The following is a 19,714-nucleotide window of genomic DNA, read 5'->3' on the forward strand; positions in this document are numbered from 1 at the left end:
GCGTGTGAAAATCTTATCTGGCAAAAGAAGTTAAAATGACTGAGTTTGCAAGCATTGATACTTCATTTTGAAGTTGTCAGCTGTTTACAGAACGCTCAAGCATGAATGGAAATATTGAGAGGAAGGAGGTTGAAACAGAATAAATAATACACAAGGGGGTTTTTTGAGATGTTTCCTCTAAATAGTAAGATGTCTTTAAGCAGTGTGTTTGGTTTGGTTAATTTCCGGAAAGGATGTGAACTTTTTCCGGCTTCAAAATGGTTTGTCATACATCTAGTGGCTTTAGCACCCACGTTCATGTAGCTTGAGTTTATTGTCCAATGGTGTTAATAGGAACAATGGTTGCTGAAAATTCTGTTCCTCGTTAATACTAGAGAGTCAAATACTTGTACTCTGTGAAGCAATTCACACTGTTTCAAAATCTGGACGTCCAATGAAGAATGCTTCTTTTTTAATTTAGTGTACATCTAAGCGTTTTGTGTTTTGTTGGTGTTTTTTTTTTTTCTCGTACAATTTTTAATAAGTTGAAAAACATTATTGTTTTTCCAGATTTGTTCGACCTTCCATAAAAATGTCCAAGGTAAGAATAACATTTCTGTGTTCCAGTGTAACAATGTGAAACAGATATTTTATTTTAAAATATTAATCTGCAAGGGCAGAATGTGTAACTTGCATCACATTTGATGGTGATGTGTACGCTAAATTTATGGGTCATAAATAAGAGAGAATTCACATTTAGAAGACATAATATTGAAAGATTTAGTGATGTAAAACATATATTAGTTTTCTACAAGTACAAACCTCTGCAGTTAACTAATACTCTTGGCAGGATTTAGTTTTGGTCAGGGAGTTGCATACAAGCTCCCTGGTGCATTTTCATTGAAACTTCCATTCTACTACTGTATTTTGAGTAGGAATCATTTAAGAAAGAATTTAGATTTAATTTCTTTGTTTATTGATAGAGACAACTGATCTTCTGGAAAAATCCTTCATAAACAATGTGGCAACATAAAATATTATTGACATCCTGGGATTCATCTAAGGAGGACTTCCAGCAGAGGGCTAGCACTTCACTAGTCGTTCAGTGTTTTCCTTTAGATGTGCTAAAAACAGACTAGAAACAGTCACTTTTTTATTTAAGTCCATAAACATTGGACACAAACTTCTTTATTTTAAATGTGTGTGAAGACACTGTTTAAAAAGTGTGTGATTAGCAAATGAACTTCATACTTCCCTAAATAAATGTTTGGGGGTTTGTTTCTTTTTTACTTAAGGTGATCTTGGCTGGATAGCTGAATAAATGAAACTTTTTTGTTTTTTAATTCCAGGTGAATGTAATTGTTCTGTACTTTATTGTGAAACTGTTGAACAGTAGGAACACCTGTGTAGTTTTCTCTCAGTATGTCATGCAGCTTCAGACCATTTGAAATAACTGAGAAAAGCAGTTATACAAACAAGTATGTCTTGAGTGGTTCCTTATTATTGTCTTACTGTATTTTATTTTTAGCAACAGCCTGCTCAGTTTACCAATCCAGAAACCCCTGGCTATGTTGGATTTGCAAACCTTCCCAATCAGGTTCACCGGAAGTCTGTGAAAAAGGGGTTTGAATTTACTCTTATGGTGGTTGGTAAGGAAATATTTTATAGTCTTTCTCAAAATTAGTATTTACTCACAGGGAATTTGGAATTAAAATGAATATCACTTCCACTATTGTAAGGCTTCATCTTGGATCAGAAAGCTCTTCTGTGGGTTGGAACTAGATGATCTTTCAACCCTAACCATTCTATGATTCTATGATTTAACTTTCTTTTATAGTTTATTAATTCATGCAGCAGTTGTTTTCCACACTACAAACGATGTTTGAATACATTAATAAGTTCATAGGTGAAGTGAAGAAATGTTGTTGTGTACTCCAGTGATCATTACTTTCTTCTTTGTCTTCTGTCTTACCAGATTCAAGCATTCCATTTAAAATGGAATGTGTGTTTTAATTAAGAGAATAGTATTAAGAAGACTATTCTATTTAAAATGCTCTTTATGCTTCTGTAGCTCAAAAGAATCTGCACTCTGGTCTTTCCAGCCCTTTTAAATACTCTTGTAAGAGAAGAATGAGAATTGGATTTGTTGGTTTTGATGTGAGCTGTTACTTTCAAAATTGATCTTGATTTTCTGTTAGCAGTTATAATTTAAAGTTTAATTCTATTCGATACTTCATGAAGCATCTGTGTTGGTATCTGGAATGGAAAGAGAAATCTCGTGTGTCTGCAGAAATGCCTTGATCCTCTCAGAAGTCGGTGTAAATTTTTGCAAATTAAGTAGACTCCCAAATCAGGCTTGGGCGTCTTCTATCTCTCTCCCTGTCACACTGCTTGGGAGCCGAAACATCTGAGTTCTGGTGTTTGAACTCTGTAATTCTCGCTTTTAAAATAGGCTTTTGCAAAAAGTACCCTAATAGAATTAGGTTCTTTATTACCAGGCGTCACAAGAAGTAAATCCTATTTGTGTGTTAGATTTGTCTAAGAGAGATCACAGTGGAAATGAGCAGGAGAGGTGAGGCGGTACATGATAGGAGGTGTTCAAGTTCTTAATTGTTTTGGATTCCAGTAGTTACAGGAGACTGTCCTCCAACCTTTCATTAGTTTTGCCAAATGACAGCCCTAGCATTGCTTTTATCTTGTTTCTGTCTTTTGTAGTTTTAGTGTTGGACAGAGTTGGCCCTTATTTTTGTCTTCATAGAATTTTATCGTAGTTGTTTACTGTATCATTTATTGGATTTGCTTAGGATAATATTATAATGGATATCTTATAAAATCTAAGGGTAAAGCCAAACTATAAGCAGATGTTTCACATTGTGATGTCTACTGTGACTCTTCAGAATTTAATGTTCAGTGATCATAAAAAACTGAACAATTCTGAGAAATAAAGATGTGCTTTCTCTGCTGCAGCTAAACTCAATTTCTAGAGCTCTTTGAGATTAATTGCAAATAGTGCTATGTCAAATAGTTCTGGCAGAAAGCTATGTAAAATTATATAGACCAAACAGTTGTTTCTAGCCTCTTGTAAAATAGAAAATAAGGGGGAAATGACATGGTGTCAGAGTAACAGAAAGACAATTAACGCCACCCATGTCTCAGAGTAAAATTTAACTTTACAGTTGTTGCCTGCCAGTATTCTAAGGGGTAAATGAAAACTACAGGAGGAGAACTTGGAGAAAAGTAGCTTCACTGAAAATTTGGAATGATATTTTAAGATGCATGAGCAGAGGGAGGCAGCCGATGTAAGATAAAATAAACTGTGCTTTAAATTGTTGATTATTTCAACAGTTTGGAATGTGAATTCTTTCTCCTGAAATATGCGTGGGGTTTAAGTATGTTCTCTTGTGAGATATATCACAATGCCTGTATCGAACTACTATTCTTCATTAAGTTGCCATGCTTCTTAATTTCTGAGCAGGAGAATGTTTCTTTAAAAGCTGTCTGCACTGACAGAGTCCTAATCAACGATTTTCCTTCTTCACATTGTTTTTTCTGCTATTTATTGTGGTTTGTGAAAATATGAGCTGGGGTTTATAACAGTTTGGCTGCTTCACTGTGGCACTTCCAAAGAAATCCTAACCACTTGTATTTATTAACAATTTCATGTTCCTTCTCATTATTAAGCTGTGACTTCATCTAAATAGTTATTTCACTTGAGAGTCACTAAACTACAACTACCATGGCCAGTAGTTAGAATAACTACTCTTTTCATTAATCCTTGACAGCAACTATGAAAACTGATTTGGTTTACATGTAATACTTACTTAGACTGAAAGTAGGGAATGGGCCACTGGTTAAAATCGTACATTTTTGGTTTTGCTGAAATGATGTGATATGACTGTTGAGTTCACTGGTGAAGACTGCACTGGTAAAATGTGATCTTGAGAGATGCATTCCACAAGGCATTAAAAACTGGCAGCTCCTAGCCAAATATTTATTTAAAAAATAATTCCATCTCTTTTTTCTTTTGTTCAGATATTTTTCTCGGACTCCTGTTGCAGAATAGTCTGTGTTACTCAGAGGGATCATGCGGCCAATCATTTTTAACACCTATTTTTTTAAAATTAATTCTATCAACACCTGAAATAAAATGAGAATTCTAGAAAAGGAATTGTTCAGTGAAGTACTGAGCACTTTGAGTTGCTGGTCTTTTTTATGCCGTGATTGTTTTGTTCTGATTTAGATCTTAATCTTTAGCTAATTAGTTGGCTTTTGAACTTTCCTCATGGCTCAGTCAGTAGCCCTAGAACAAAAATATATTTATGGTACACTCAGTGAAATGGTGCCATCAGTGAAAAAATTGCTCTGTAAAAAAAGCAGAAATAAATCACACTTTATAATGGCTGGCTGTGCAGAAGTTCAGCAATGCCTTTTTTTTTTTGTTGAAATTCATGGTACAGCCCAGCCAGGATCTAGCTTCTCACTCTATTTGATCTTTCACATTCTGGAGTGATAGAAAAGCATGCCTTAAAAAAATCATGAGGCACGAAATGGGAAATTTTAAGTCTAAATTGATCGGAATGCCACTTGACTAGTAGGTTTAATTACAAATCATCAGTGAAAGCTCTGAGAAAGTGTATTATAAATCTGAGATGTAAATACTCTTATTCAACCTTCTCGTGCAAACTTTTCTAATAAAAAACTATAAGATGTAAATTTTAAAATTGAAATATTTACATTTAACTTGAAAAAATCTATAGTCAGAGGATACTGTCTGCATACAGTTGGAATTAATTATGTAAATATATTAAATTTATCTTTATATTGAATCACAGGTGAATCTGGATTGGGAAAATCTACATTAATAAACAGCCTCTTCTTGACAGATCTCTACCCAGAAAGGATAATCCCAGGAGCTGCTGGTAAACACACTTTGTTCTAGTTTCTCTGTTCTTGATGATTTTTGGAATTGAATGCTTTTATCTTTGGATTTTAGTAACAGCCAGTAGTGATTTCTAGCTGTAATAATTTCTGATGTATTTCCTTATACTTGAACTGTTTGATAGAATTGGTTCCCTCTGTACTTGGGGTGTTTATGGGGTCTTTGTTGTTTAGTCCTCAGGTGTATTCATATTGGCACAGAGCAAGTTGATCTCTTCTTTTGCTTAAAAAAAGTCATTGTGGTGCAGTAAGATAAACAACCAACTAAATCAGAAACTTTCTTTAATTTTTAATCTATTGCACTTCTAAACTTATGCATTGTTTATGCCTGCTTGGACTTGCAACTTGATTCCTTTGCTTTGGGTTGATATTTAGTGAATGTGAACTTCACTTCTTTTTCTTCTTCAGTTCCTTGTCCCTTTTTTATTCTGTTAAAAAAAGCATATAATAATCCAATGAAAGAGGATATTGTAAGAAAATAGAGGAAGGTGCTATTATTTTCCCCTCTTTGCTACTTGTTGAATGACTTGCTTTAATAATTTATCATGTTAGCTGATAATTACTTATCACTTTCAGCCTTAGGAAACAATCCATTATGTATAACTTAATATTGTTCTCCAAGTTGCTGATGACATACAGGTTTTTTTCTCAGTCCCTTTTACCTTAGTTTCTGCATTATGTTTAAGAACAGTATGAAATCTCAAATAATCTTCTAACAAAATCTGAAGAACTTAAGTACTGAGTCTTGCTATTAAGTTATCAGGCCTTAGAAGGTAATCTGTGGAATAAAATTTATATAGTTGCGTCTGCCAATAAATCTTTTGAGCTTATCTCAAAATGTCATAGTCTTACAAATTCTATTTTGAAACATCAAGTTTATTATCTTTTAGAGAAGATTGAACGCACTGTGCAGATTGAAGCCTCAACAGTTGAAATTGAAGAGAGGGGTGTGAAGCTACGTTTGACGGTTGTAGATACACCAGGATATGGGGATGCTATCAACTGTCGAGACTGGTATGTACACAGAGTATATGTTGACCTATGTATGAAGACTGACATCCCTTTCAGATTTGTCCTGGGGGCAGGGAATAAGTAACTGAAGTGGGGCTATATTGATATGCAGTTCAAAGTAGGATGGCCCAAGTGGCAACCCTAGCTCTTCTAAACACTTCCACTCCAAAGGTGATTCAAAGTGATTATACTCTTAAGTCATTATCTTAACCTTTTTGGTGTGCATTATCTAAATTTTTTGGTGTGTTACGCAAAGTGCTGAATTTGAGGTGTGATTTTTTTGGAGAGGTTGTTATCCCAAAAGCAGGATCGTTTACCCAGTGTGCGGTACACCAATATACACACAGAGCAGAGGTATTTTATTCATTTCATGTCTGCGCAGAGATGGGTGCTAGGTGGTAATTCCACAAAGCTAGCACACCACACACAGAATCTACAACATATTTACCTTGTTACAGGATTAAAAAAACGCACCTAAATTTACACTAATTGGTTATTAATTACCGCATCATCTACTATTGGTCAAGCATATTTAAATTAGAACGCATGCTCCTTGAGGGTGCATGTGGGGGTGTAATTTGCATAATCATTTAATTGGGTGGGTGGTCGCAAACTCCCCCAGCCACCTTTACGTTTCCCCTAGTTAGTGCTGATTTTTGTTGACTTTGGGCCTCTGGCAGTCACCCAGCTCTCAGGGCCTTCTGGGGCAGGATGTTTTCTTTTTATCAGGTTTTCCGGCTCTTCTTCAAAGGTATAGTCGTTAGCAAAGAAAGGCAGTGCATTTAACCCTAAATTAAACAGTGTCAAAGCACTAACCCAAACACACTTCTGTCCCTGTAAAGTGGAAAATTCTACTTTATAGATATCTAAGGTGGACGTGTTCTCTAATTTTGAGGAAGCTTAATTTGTTATGAGTTCATTCAGATACATGTAAAGAGGCATCAATAACTTCCACACAACTTAAAATAAATTTTGTGACACACATATTTTGGTTGGTTTTTTTTTGTTTTTTTTTAGTTAACTTTCTTAAGTTTGGAAGAGTTTTAAGTGACCAATAACCTTGATGGTTTTTTGTAGTCAGAAAACAATGGAACCACTGGAACACAAGAAATTAAACAATACTCTGAGAAAGTAATTCATCTAGTCTTTGGTGCAAGTAAAAATCCACCTTTAGATCTTGTCCACATTCATTTGAGCATTCTCAGATTCTGTTCTTCATTTTTAAGTGCATTTTCATCATCTTTGGGTTTGATTGGGTTTTTTTGAGAAATGTAATTAATTTAATTAATTAAAACTTATTAATTATAATAAGTACTGAGAAATAATCTTGAGATTAATGGCAATTGGTTTTCAGTGGTAATCCTTCTTCCCACATCTCTCAAGCCTCTGAAGCTCAGGGCAGGGACTGGGGAAGTGAAGTCCCTCCAATTGTAAGTGAAGATCAAGTTTGAGACCACCTGAGGAACTGGGATGTATATAAGTCCATGGGACCCAACAAGATGCATCCCATCTTGTTGGGTTATCTATGGCAGATGTAGTTCCCAAGCTGTTCTCCCATCATATTTCAAAAGTCATCACAGGCAGGCAAAGTGACTGGGAAAAGGGAAATATCATGTCCATTTTTAGAAAGGGTAAAAAGGGAGGACTGTGGGAACTACTGACCAGTCAGCCTCACCTCCGTATCCGGTAAGATCGTGGAACATATCCTCCTGGAAGATATGTTGAAACATATGGAAGGCAGGGAGGTGATTAGACACAGCCAATATGGCTTCACCAAGGGCAAATTGTGCCTGACTAATCTGTTGGCCTTCTACCATGGAGTGGATAAATGAAAAGCTACTGATGTCATTTACGTGAACTTCAGTAAGGCCTTTCATATTTTCCCCCACAACGTTCTTGCCTCTGAATTGGAGAGAGATGGATTTGATGGACGGACTGTTAGATGGATAAGGAATTGGCTGGATGGCTGTGTCCAAAGAGTTACAGTCAATGGCTCAAAGTCTAAGTGGAAACCAGTAATGAGTGATGTCCCTCAAGGGTCCACACTAGAACCGATACTATTTAATATCTTTGTCAATGACATAGTGAATCAATGAATTGAGCCCACCCTCAGCAAGTCTGCAGATGACACCAAGCTGAGTGGTGCAGTTGATTCGCTAGAGTTAAGGGATGGCATCCAGGGGACCTCAGTAGGCTTGAGGAGGGGCCCAGGCAAACCTCATGAAGTTCAGCAAGGCCAAGTGCAAGGTCCTGCACATAGGTTGGGGAAATCCTCAATCTCAATACAGACTGGGACATGAATGGGTTGAGAGCAGCCCTGCAGAGAAGAATTTGGAGATATTGGTGGACGAAAAATTGGACATGAGCTGGCAATATGCACTTGCATCCCCAAAAGCCATTCGTATCCTGGGCTGCATCAAAAGCAGGTCAAGGGAGGGGATTCTCCCCCTCTACACTGCTCTTGAGAGACCTGCATCCGGCTCTGGGCCCCCTCAGCAGAAGGCATACATGGACCCGTTAGAACAGGTCCAGAGGGGGCCACAAAAATGATCCAAGGGCGGGAACACCTATGAAGACAGGCTGAGAGTTGGGGTTGTTCAGCCTGGAGAAAAGGCGACTCCAGGGAGACCTTACTGAGGCCTTTCAATATATAAAGGGGCTTATAGGAAAGATGGAGAGAGACTTATTGCCAGGTTCTGAAGTGACAGGACAAGGGACAACGCTTTTAAACTGAAAGAGGGTAGGTTTAGGTTGGACACAAGGAAGAAGTTTTTACAGCGACAGTGGTGAGACACTGGAACAGGTTGCCAAGAGAAGTTGAGGATGCTGGAGTTGTTCATGGTCTAGTGGAGAGTGTCCCTGTCCATGGCAGGGGAGTTGGACTACATGGTCTTTAAAGGACCCTTCCAACTCAAACTATCCTACGATTTTACATCAATTTGGAACAAGAAGCTTAGATTATCTTGAGCATGTGTAATTAATACTAGTCAAAAGATAAATACTAACCCAAAAGAAATTTGCTGTAGAAGTTGTTTGTTATATGTATGTACATTTTATCTTAATATATATATTGAAAAAAGCATAGTAGTTTGTTATTCTCGAATTCAAGTAAAATTTTAAGATATGTGCTTAGCTATGTACAGTCTGACAGCACCAGTAAATTCATTTTTGTCTATCAGCAGGTTTGTTCATAAGACACCATTGTCTTGGTGTTTTAATATTACCTTTGAAACATCCCTACGATTATTGACCATTTGGGAACGAGCATGATTTCTTGAATCCATATTTGTTTTACAGTTTTAAGACCATAATCTCTTACATCGATGAGCAGTTTGAGCGATACCTGCATGATGAGAGTGGTTTGAACAGAAGGCATATCATAGATAACCGGGTTCATTGCTGCTTCTATTTCATTTCACCATTTGGTCATGGGTAAGTGTTTCTCTGTAATTTTATTTTTTACACTGTTTTACTTTGGGGAGTTGGTTTGTGCCTGTTGAGTTAAATTTTCAGAATCAGATGGCCGTGACTTAAGGCAGTACTAGAACTGCTGAAATTAATTGGGCGCATTCTTTCTGTGAAAGGAAAGAGATCTACATTGGTTTAAAAAAAAGTGGTAATTTAGGTTAAAAATAAATTTAACTTTTTCCATATTTTAATTTTAGCCTTAAGCCTCTGGATGTTGAGTTTATGAAGGCTATACACAACAAAGTAAACATTGTGCCAGTGATTGCAAAAGCTGATACACTTTCTCTGAAAGAGCGAGAAAGACTAAAGAAAAGGGTAAGTATTTTTCTAGCTTGCTGCAAAGTGTTGTGCTTTGGTTACGGCAGCATGGTTGCTGAAGAGGAGCATTCTCATTCAACCTTACTCTGTCCTAGCCAAGAAAAATATAATCTCATGCACAGTGTAACGTTATTTAATATGTAGTTTGATATCTTTACAATGTTGATACCTTTATAATTACATTATGGATGAATTTTGAAACTTTGGAAAAATATTTAAATGCATTTGCTAACAGTGGTTGCTCCCTTACCTGTTTCCTTAGTCCCAAAGCAGAGACAGTATCTGGATCTATAGTGTGCATATATTTTTTTTACCCAGTCAGAATTCTGATGATTGAAAAATAGAATTTTTGGAGATTTTTTATGATTTGGAGTTGGTTTTCTTCCCCTATGTCACCCTCTTCTAATACATTCCAGGTCTTTCTTCCATAGGCGAGACCCCTTAACACATTCAGTCTTGCAGGACTTGATGCTCTATTTGCTGAGGGTGGGGGGGAAAATGCAACAAAGCATTATGAGTTAATAGCAACTGTGAAATTTAGAAATAAGTGTTAGAATTAACTTGCCAGAAGGCACACTTGATCCCGTCTTAGCTGTTATATTTAAAACTTCATCTGTGATTTTTTTTTCAGTTATTCTGAAAATCCTTACCCAACTTGCAATAAAAACAGAGAAGTATACTTTACTTTAATAGACTTACTGTGCTAGAATTCTGCAGAAATAAGGATTTTTTTAAAATATTGTTTTAAAGACAAAAATTTGGGTTTATTGCAAATGGTTTCCAGCTGCAGATGCCATTCTTAGCAGTCATGAAGACAGAAAAATTATTTGTTGTGTCTGTAGCTCGCTTAGGTTTTTAAATACTCCCACCCCTACCCCCCAAATAGTAATTCAGAGTCAAGAGCAAGGAGTTTTAGACTGTTCAAAGCAATTATGACTTCTGAGTCAATGCTTTCTAATGTTAAGAAAAAATGCAAAGGTTTTAAAAAAGCTCAATTTATTATGTGTAATCCATAAAGGACAGTGTTTATTTGAACGCACTACTGTTCGTATGAAAGTCTGTGGCAAGTAGGTGTTGAATATCGTGAAGAAATATGGTGCTTAAAAACAAACACTTGCCAAGTAATTTGGATCAATAAGATAGGCCTAAATTTCTCAAGAGATTGTTTGTAACTGGTCTAGTAATTGTACCTTAAGATTTAAAAGTACTGACTTTACTATTATCTCAATTTCTGAAATTATAAATGTCAGATTCTGGATGAAATAGAAGAGCATGGCATCAAGATTTATCACCTGCCTGATGCTGAATCAGATGAGGATGAAGATTTTAAGGAGCAGACCAGACTCCTGAAGGTATGACTGGCCTCACAGGTTACCTATGTGGATAATATTCCGTATGTTTTTGGACCGCTCGGATGGCTTCAGAGCAAGATACGTCCTGTGAGGAGATCTTGAGTGAGTCACTGTGTCCCTGTGCCCAGGCTCTCTATCTGGAAGATGGTGGTAATGACGACTTTTTTTTTTTTTTTTTTTTTCTTTTTTTTTTTCTCCTTTTTTTTTTTTTTTAACAGCTTCAAATTAAAAGCATTACAAACTTATTACCATAATATGCAGTGCTGAGCAGAACAAGGATTGTTCTTGGAGTTGTTCTGGTTCATTATTAGTAATTTTTGCATTTTTGGCTTTCAGGCCAGCATTCCATTTTGTGTAGTGGGGTCCAATCAACTCATTGAAGCCAAAGGTAAAAAAGTTAGAGGTCGACTCTACCCATGGGGTGTAGTTGAAGTGGAGAATCCAGAACATAATGACTTCCTGAAGCTGAGGACCATGTTAATGTAAGTTAGAAAATCCCAATGAAATGGCAGTTTAAAAAAACAATCACCAGAAAGATACTCAAACACTGTAATGGGGGTTTGAAGTGGTTGTAGAATCCTTGGAGACATTCAGAATTTGTCTGGAGAAGGCCATGAGCAACCTTCACCTAGCTGGCCTAGGCCTAGACAGGGATTGGACAACATAGGCTCCATAGGTTCTTTCCAATATGAATTACTCGGTGATTCTGTGAAAATAATCTTTTGTCTTAATTCTTTTGTTGAACACAGTGTTGTATTGCTTCAGATCCCCAAGAACACAAACCAGGTTGCTTCAACCTTGTGCTTCTTTGAACATATCTGTATGTAGATATATATCTGCAAAGGAGTAGACTTCAAAAGTCCACTGGCTGACTTTTTTCAGGCTTTGCTACTCTGCTTCCCCTGCCCAGCACTGCTTCATCAAATGCCTCACCCAGGAGGACAGCTTGTGTCAGGGCTGCCTCTGGGTCTGAGGTGGTCTCTCTACGTGTCTTTTATTGCACCCACTTAACTTAAATTAGCTTTTAAATTAGCATGTTAACTGGGTGTACATGCTGAACGTTGACCTAATACAGTGCAGAATGTGAGAGTTGGTTAAGCAAGCTGATGTGACACAGGTATGTTTTAATTCTTTCTCTTCCTCTAGCACCCATATGCAAGATCTTCAGGAGGTGACCCAGGATCTTCACTATGAGAACTTCCGCTCTGAGAGGCTCAAACGAGGCGGCAGGTTGTCATCTTATGGTTATATGCTGTTTCTTCCTCTTCTGAATTTATTTTTTGGTGCCTCTCTCTTTCTGTCTCCTACCATTTCATTGCTAGGATTTGGTAGATCATGGACAGCTCTGTAGCTCCAGTAAGCACCAAGTTCAGTCAACCAGCTTACACTGAATGTAAGAAAAAGCATTATGTAAATCTAAAGAGACAGTTGTGGCATTAAAAGGGTGTAGTTAGATCTCTGTTTTGTTTTAAGGCTTGGAATGTTTGAGGTAAGTAAGTAGGGCAGATGTCTATGATAAATGTTGTCTTAAATCTGCAAGTTAGGTCAGTGCTGATATGTTTAAAAAAAGGTTTTTTTCAGAATTAACTACTGGGATATTTGGACTGCGTCTTTAAAAAGAGAAACTCAAGTCCTTCTGCAGTGCTTTATTAAACATGGTGTATATATAAATCATTTTCTTTGCATAGCAGTTACAGGAGAATGTCTTTCAACCCTATTTTGAGCTGTGGTGGGTAGGGCACAGCTTTCCTGGTAAGAGAGATGGGCAGAACACCCCATTTTTCATTAAAATAGCAGGGTTTGTAAAGCTGAGTTTGTGAGTTCTTGTTGAAAACTAGGTGTTTCCTGGTTTAGATTTTTTTAGTTGCTTCTCTTATTTCAACCACTAGAGGGTTTCATAATTGCACATTTCAGTGGGTTTGGTATATTTTGCAAAGCTTTTTCCATCATGCTGTTGACATAGGTTTTGTCATGTGCCTAGTCAGTTTTCAGGAAAAGGGATTTGTCTCTGCCTGTAGCATTGGCCTAGAAGTCCAGTTTTCCCTTCAGGCAGGATGATGTGCTCTTCTTCCCTGACTTTAAATCCTGTCTTCTGAAGTTCAAGCTAAAAAAATATTTATGCCAAGTTCTGGTGCCTGTTATCCAACAGTTATGTACAAAGGTCTTAGAAGTGATGTAACCTAAGGTCATCCAGAGCTAAAATAACATTTGCCAATTTTTAGAGGATTTAAAGTTGCCTTTGCCAAGGACCTATGACAGTAAGTTGCTGTTAAGTTGGGGCATCTTTCTTTGTGAAACTAAAACATGTTTTTGTGTCTTTTCTAAGTAGGTGGCCCATAGATCTTTGTTTTCACATTTCTGAAGTGGTGCTAGAATGTAGTTAAATTTACTGTCAGTGAGGGTAGTTTGCACGTGAATTTATTGCAAACTTGCACCTACCCCACCAGCAGCGCTTGGCAATTAGTGCTTGTTGAGTGTATTCACTGATGTTCTTAGAGGCTTTTGGGCGCAGAAGATTTTTTGACAATCTGTTTCTCTGTTAGCCTTTAACAAGTATCTGTTCTCTTTGCACTTTTGATGGCATTTGTGTGATTAGATCTGTTAGCAGATCTTCCCCATTGCAACATGGGAAAGGAGAAATCTATTAGCAAAGTGGTAGGTAATTTTGAAAATAGAGTACATAAAAATATTCTTACATTTGGTTTCTTACTATAAGACTGGAATGTCCCAATTAAATGAGTTTGCTGAGATACTGATTGAAAGCATTGGCGTAACTTTGACAGGAGTAGTCAATGTTTGTACTGTACTCAAATTGCAATCAGTTAACGCTCAGGGAAACTGCTATACTTGAACACCGTTCAGAAATAGTTTTTATTGTACTTACACGTGAAGATCTGTCATGTTTTAAAGTAATAGCTAGAACGCTTTATACTTGTTCTGGGCATAACTTTATGAAGGAGTAAGGGATAAATTGATGTCTTGAAAATGCTTTAAAAATAAGCCATGAATGGCAGGTATGTGGAGAAGAAGTTTCAATGACATGTGTTTGTATTATGAAACTCTGACATGTAAGATGTGTTCTAAGAGCCTTGATTTTTGCCAATGAAGCATTCTCTGAAAGTTCAAAATCTGGAATGTATGCACATTATTGAACAATATTCCTCTTATTTTAGGAAAATAGAAGACGAAGAAGTAAACAAAGACCAGATTCTGCTTGAAAAAGAAGCTGAAGTAAGATGACAGAACTCTGCACTCTTGTGATGGGGGGATTTTTATTCTTGTGTCACTACTTTAGGTCAAATGATTTATATAGTCTTGGTAATTCATAAAGGAAAAGACAGAACCTGCTGATACAGAGTTACTCAAGGTGCAGTAATAAAACAGAACGTTAAGAGATGTAGAGGAGTCTCAGGATACTGATTTATTGGAACAGGGGGAATCTGGTAAAATGCCTGACTCCATTGTAGTAGTCAGTGATGGATGTAATGTATGTTGTGTGGGGAGGGAGCCATCCTCACAGGAAGGAAGCTTCTAGAGGTAGCAATTGCAGACTGGGAAAAAGTCAGTCCAGCTCTGCAGTAAAGGAGGGAACAACGGTAGGAATTGTCAGGAATAATGAACAAAACAGGAATTCTCATTCTGCCACTATGATAAATCCATAACGTGTGGCTCTAACACTGTTTTCATTGTCCCCTAGCCCAAAAAGGATATAGCCAAGAATAGAAAAAGTACAGTGATAGCAAAAAGTGAGCAGAAAGGCTGAAGTGACAATCTGAAGCAGGTCCTGTACAAGGGGAGATTCGATTCATGTTCTTGTTGGGAAGCAGATGATAAGAGGGGAAGGATATAGTAATGGGCCTTACATAATCATAGATGGCAGGGTGAATGGGAATCTATACAAGCAACAGGTCGCGTTAGTGAGATTAATGGGTGGCTGATTTCAAATAAAAAAAAAAGATAGTTTTAAGATAGTCTGTAAATTGAGGAACTCATTAGCATGGCATTTTGTCATAGCAATAATGCAGATAGGCTCAAAAATGCCGAGAGACTGGAGACTTTTTCTTTCTCCATGAACTTGCTCACTAAATACAAAGGTAGAATTTTTTGGTTTAGCAAGTTCAGAATTGACAGATTTCTGGAGTTTGAGAGAGACGTCAGGAAATACTGCGGGTGTGCACCTGGCTGTTAGGCTCTTTCATGCAATTGCTAATAGCCAGTGTTGGAGAGAAGGCTGAGTTAGATGGACTTTTTGGTCTGCTCTGGCACGAGCGGATGCTTAGTCTTCTACTAGTCTTAGCAGCTGCCCAAGTCCCAAAAGATAAAAATGAAAAGGGTCATTGTTTCAAGGAATATGGAAAAAGAATAGTGTAAACATTTCACAGGTTGAACTATTCATTATTAAGCTTAACAGTTTAAGTTTCAAGTGTAAGTGCACAAAGGCAAAGACACCCAAATGTATTTCAGTAAGTGCGGTTGGCTTCCCACCTGTCAGAGTTGGGTACGATAAAAGAATTTAAGTATTGTGCATGTAACATGGCTGAATTAATCTTAGTAGCTGAGTTACATGATTACCCTGTGCTTAAATATTGCAGTGCTCTAAAATTGAGCTTTCAACCATTTTTAATAATGCTTATGTCTCCTTGGATGATTTGTCTGTAATACTTGCTTCCACCTAGACATCACTAGCAAGGGAGTTGGAAAGTAATCCTGACAGTTCTTTTTATTGACAGATAGAGATGTAGTTTGGAGGGACATAAACAAGCTGCTTTTCTTCTGATGATAAGCTTTAGTAACTGTTCAGCACTTCAGCACCATCATTTTTATGCATTTAACTTCAGAGGTAGCAAAGACTTCCATTTTGGGATGCTTAAAATCTCATCCCAAATTACGATAGTAAAGCCTGCTTCTTTCGGTCAGTAGATTTCCAACCTCTTAATGGATGAAGAAGAGCAGTAGGAAAAGATGCCATAACCTGAGATTGTTACCCATCAGATAAAGATAATGTAGATATGTGTTCCCTCTTTTAATATAAATAATTAATAGCGTGGCGGCAGCGAAGAGTCGTATTCTGAGGTGAGATTAGGCTACAGGATTCTTCCGTGCTCCTTTTCCAGCTTCGTCGCATGCAGGAGATGATTGCGAGAATGCAGGCGCAGATGCAGCTGCAGATGCAAAGTGGAGAAGGAGATAGCAGCACGGTTCATGGACACCATGTATAAAGTCTTTGGTAAGATGTTCAAATAGCCACTTAAAGGGTTTTTCTTTTAACTACTCATTATTGTGGTTGGTATTGAGAAGTTTTGGAAAAATGTTTAGAAGGTGGGTTTGCATAGGTTTCAATCTTACTTCTAATTTGTAAGGTTTAACTACTGTTTGTGAAGTGAAATGGCTTGGAGCCAAACTAAATATTAGTGTGGTTGTGTGTGGTTTTTTTATATATATATATATGTATTTTTTTTATATATATATACACACACACACAAATTTTCCAGAAAGTCAGTGCAGTATATGCTGGCAAGAATCATGGAAGGAGTCTTTGAAATTGCGTAAACAAGTGTTTCTCAAACTCATGATGAAGTAATTTCATTGTGACTTTTAAAATGTTTGCAGTTTTTTCAGGTTTCTAACTCTAAGAAGATAGCTGATCTTAAATTGTATTTTTCTGTCTTGGTTTTAGATTACTTTATACCCTGACTTAGAGGAGGCGTTTGGAGTTGAATTACGATGGTGTTATACCAGAAAGGATGCCTTTTGCTCAACATGTGACTTGGCGTTTGCTTTAGAATTTAATGTGGAAATGAATTGTGGTAATTCTTGTGATGTGTATTTCATAACATGTACTCAGTTGGTATTTTACATATTACACACATTTGACTTTGGTTTTTGTTTAGTAATTCTTATATTGAGCTTATATTTCCCATTGTATGAGGGATACACAGTAAACATTGAAACTTTTCTAGCCTGATAGGGCATTAGATAATTTTTTTTTTTAATATGGCTTATTAGCTTCTTGCTTTTAAATTTGTATTACATGAACAGCTGTCAGTGATATCTTGTTCAGTGGCATATAACAGTCACCTCACTAGGGATCCTTGAAAGGTTAATTTTATATTTTTTGCAGTGTTTACAGGTGTGTGTCTGTGAGACCATCTGCCCTTTTTCTGTCTCTGCTCAGTGCAGATGATTTTCTTGGCCTCTGCAAGTATCAAATTAAAATTCAAGCATGCCTTGTGTCTTAACAAAAGAAATAAGAGGAAATGCCTCTTTAAGAGGCACGCTGCATTTTATATGACAGACGTTATTTCCTTCAGATTTAACCTTGAGGGACATATATTCTTTATTGTTTGCCTAAAATGTCTTACTCTATTGCAGATAATTTTGAAGAGTTTCTTGTAGGTCAGCACAAATCAGTCCTGCTATTTTCTGGCATTACTGTAGCCAAATAAACTTGAATAATGCTGATACTGTTAAATGAGGCAAACCCCAAAGAGTAGTTTTCTATGCACAGGTGTTTCCTATATATCCAAATGCATAAGAAATTCTAGAATTCCTAATGAGTATTTTCATACGATTTTTAGAGCATTCCAAACTGTTAATTGTAGTATAAAGTATATACTAGTACACTCCTCTTTTTTTTTTTTTTTTTTTTAAGTGATCTGTGCCTGACAGGATCAATGCAAACTGTATTTTAAGGTCTTGCTCCAAGACAGAGTTAGCAGTATTACTTTGGAAGTGACTCCGATGACTTACACTTCTTTTTTTTTTTTTTTCCTTCGGCCAAGGTCACTTTCCTTAATACTGGTAGTAAAGGACACCATTTGTTAGCTTGGCTGGACTTCTCTACATCTCGTGTCTGGTATTGTATTTGTAGTACAGCTATAGTGTACAGCTGCGTAGCTGGTACCTGATATGGTAAGCAGTAATACACCATGGTTGGTTTTTCTACTACTTCTGATAAAGCCAGCAATCAGATTTCCTAATCTGATCTGTTACAAAACATTGTTACCTGAACAGCTAATAAATAGATACAATTGCAACTTTTTTTCTCTTCTTTGAGCTCAGGTGCAGCTGTGACTTTTATAATTTTTTTTTAACGTTTCTTTGAAAAAATTAATAGGATTTCTACAGCTAATGTATAATTCCAGTGGTACTTAAGTGGCTAGATGAAATATAAACCTGCTAAGCAACTAAAATTTTTACCTGCCTGAAACTGCTGTTGATGAATATTTTACATTTGAATCTTTCTAAAAATGTGAAGTAAAATCCAGCATCGTAGCCTTTGCTAGCAACCTCCAGTTTTCCTCTCAAAAGCAATTACTGTCAGAGTTTTGCACAACTTGTTTGACCTTCCCTAACCTTGACAAAAGTGAAAATGAGAACCTATGTTGAGAAGCACAGAAGTAGTAAGTTCCATTTTGTCGAATATTTACGTATAAAACTTAGATGCATGCGCTTCTAAGTTCTTGTCTTGCTTTTTCGAGAGAGCATGTAGAAACAAAGTAATGTGGCAGTATTGTCAGAAAACACTCTGCGATACCTTATTTATTTCCTCAATCTTTTGATATATTTTTGTGAATCAGTTGTCATAAATTTACCAAAAGAACTTACTATAAACTTAAGTCATCATGTACTTTGTGAAGTCCCATGCTGTTCTTCAGTTGCCACAAATCCGGGGGTTTGGGGGGGTTTTTTGTTTATTTTGTGGGGGGTTTTTTCCTGATAATGTAGCATTTGTCTACTGTTAAGCTATTTGTCTGGTATCTCTGTTAAATGCTTTGAACACAGCGTGCTGCAGGTACTGTCTGCTTTGCGAAGGAGAGCAGCTGTGGGACGTTCGTGTTTTCACCTACAAGCTTGGTAGGGAATGGCAAGCTGCAATAGTACCATGAACCTGTACTTGAAGAAAAACTGTGAAATCTATAATGTATGCAAAGGGGGACTGGTTGTACGTGTAACTCTCTCTGTGTATGTTGGTTTGATAGTTTTTTTCCTGTATTTTCTAACATGGGAACAAAAGCAGATTGTCCATGCATTCAGTGCTGTTTGGTCACTACCTGTGGAATTATTTTAGGCGTATCATGTATCTATTAAAATATTTGATTAGGATAAAGTATTCTGTTTGATTCTTAGGCAAATAATTTTTGATCTACAAATTCTAGCAGGAGAAATATTTTCATATGTGGTTTGTTGGGGGGTTTTTAATAGGAAAAAGCAAGTTTATGGCACTTGCCATTTTCAGTGAAATACTTTAAGACCGCTAATTGCTTCTTCTTCCCAAGTCTTTTCCCCTTTATTTTTCTTGTGATGGTCTTGCAATTGATGGCTTCATGGTATGACATGAAAAGTGAGACTACCTTTCTCAGATTCTGTTTCAGACCAACACAACTACTGGTAGAAGAAAGACTTGGGTAGAAGAAAGACATGGAGACAAAAGGTACATGTTGTTTGGTGGCTTGCCAAACTGGCCACAATTCTTTTTCTGTAACAGCATTGTTACGGTTTTTATTTTAGGAGTCAAAATAATTTTAAATTTGCAGAGCTTTATAGTTGGTAGCAAAAATTACTCGCTCTCGGTACAAAAATCTCTTATATTCTGTTTTATGTACTGCCATTAGCCAAGGCTATAATAAAAAATGCTATAATACACT

General features: G+C 36.8%; 1 protein-coding gene across 1 annotated transcript; it reads left to right on the top strand.

The window, feature by feature from the left end:
- Positions 1–543: 543 nt before the first annotated feature.
- SEPTIN2 (septin 2) lies at positions 544–19,714 on the top strand. The gene is made up of 12 exons (XM_075760630.1): positions 544–580; positions 1,508–1,628; positions 4,812–4,898; positions 5,808–5,931; positions 9,226–9,360; positions 9,594–9,711; positions 10,965–11,066; positions 11,403–11,548; positions 12,213–12,296; positions 14,240–14,297; positions 16,181–16,293; positions 16,744–19,714. The coding sequence occupies exons 1-11, from the start codon at positions 572–574 to the stop codon at positions 16,283–16,285; spliced, it is 1,089 nt and encodes a 362-aa protein (XP_075616745.1). The 5' UTR covers positions 544–571; the 3' UTR covers positions 16,286–16,293; positions 16,744–19,714.

The sequence above is a fragment of the Balearica regulorum genome, chromosome 9 (genome assembly GCF_011004875.1).
Source record: "Balearica regulorum gibbericeps isolate bBalReg1 chromosome 9, bBalReg1.pri, whole genome shotgun sequence".
Classification (NCBI taxonomy): Eukaryota; Metazoa; Chordata; class Aves; order Gruiformes; family Gruidae; genus Balearica; species Balearica regulorum.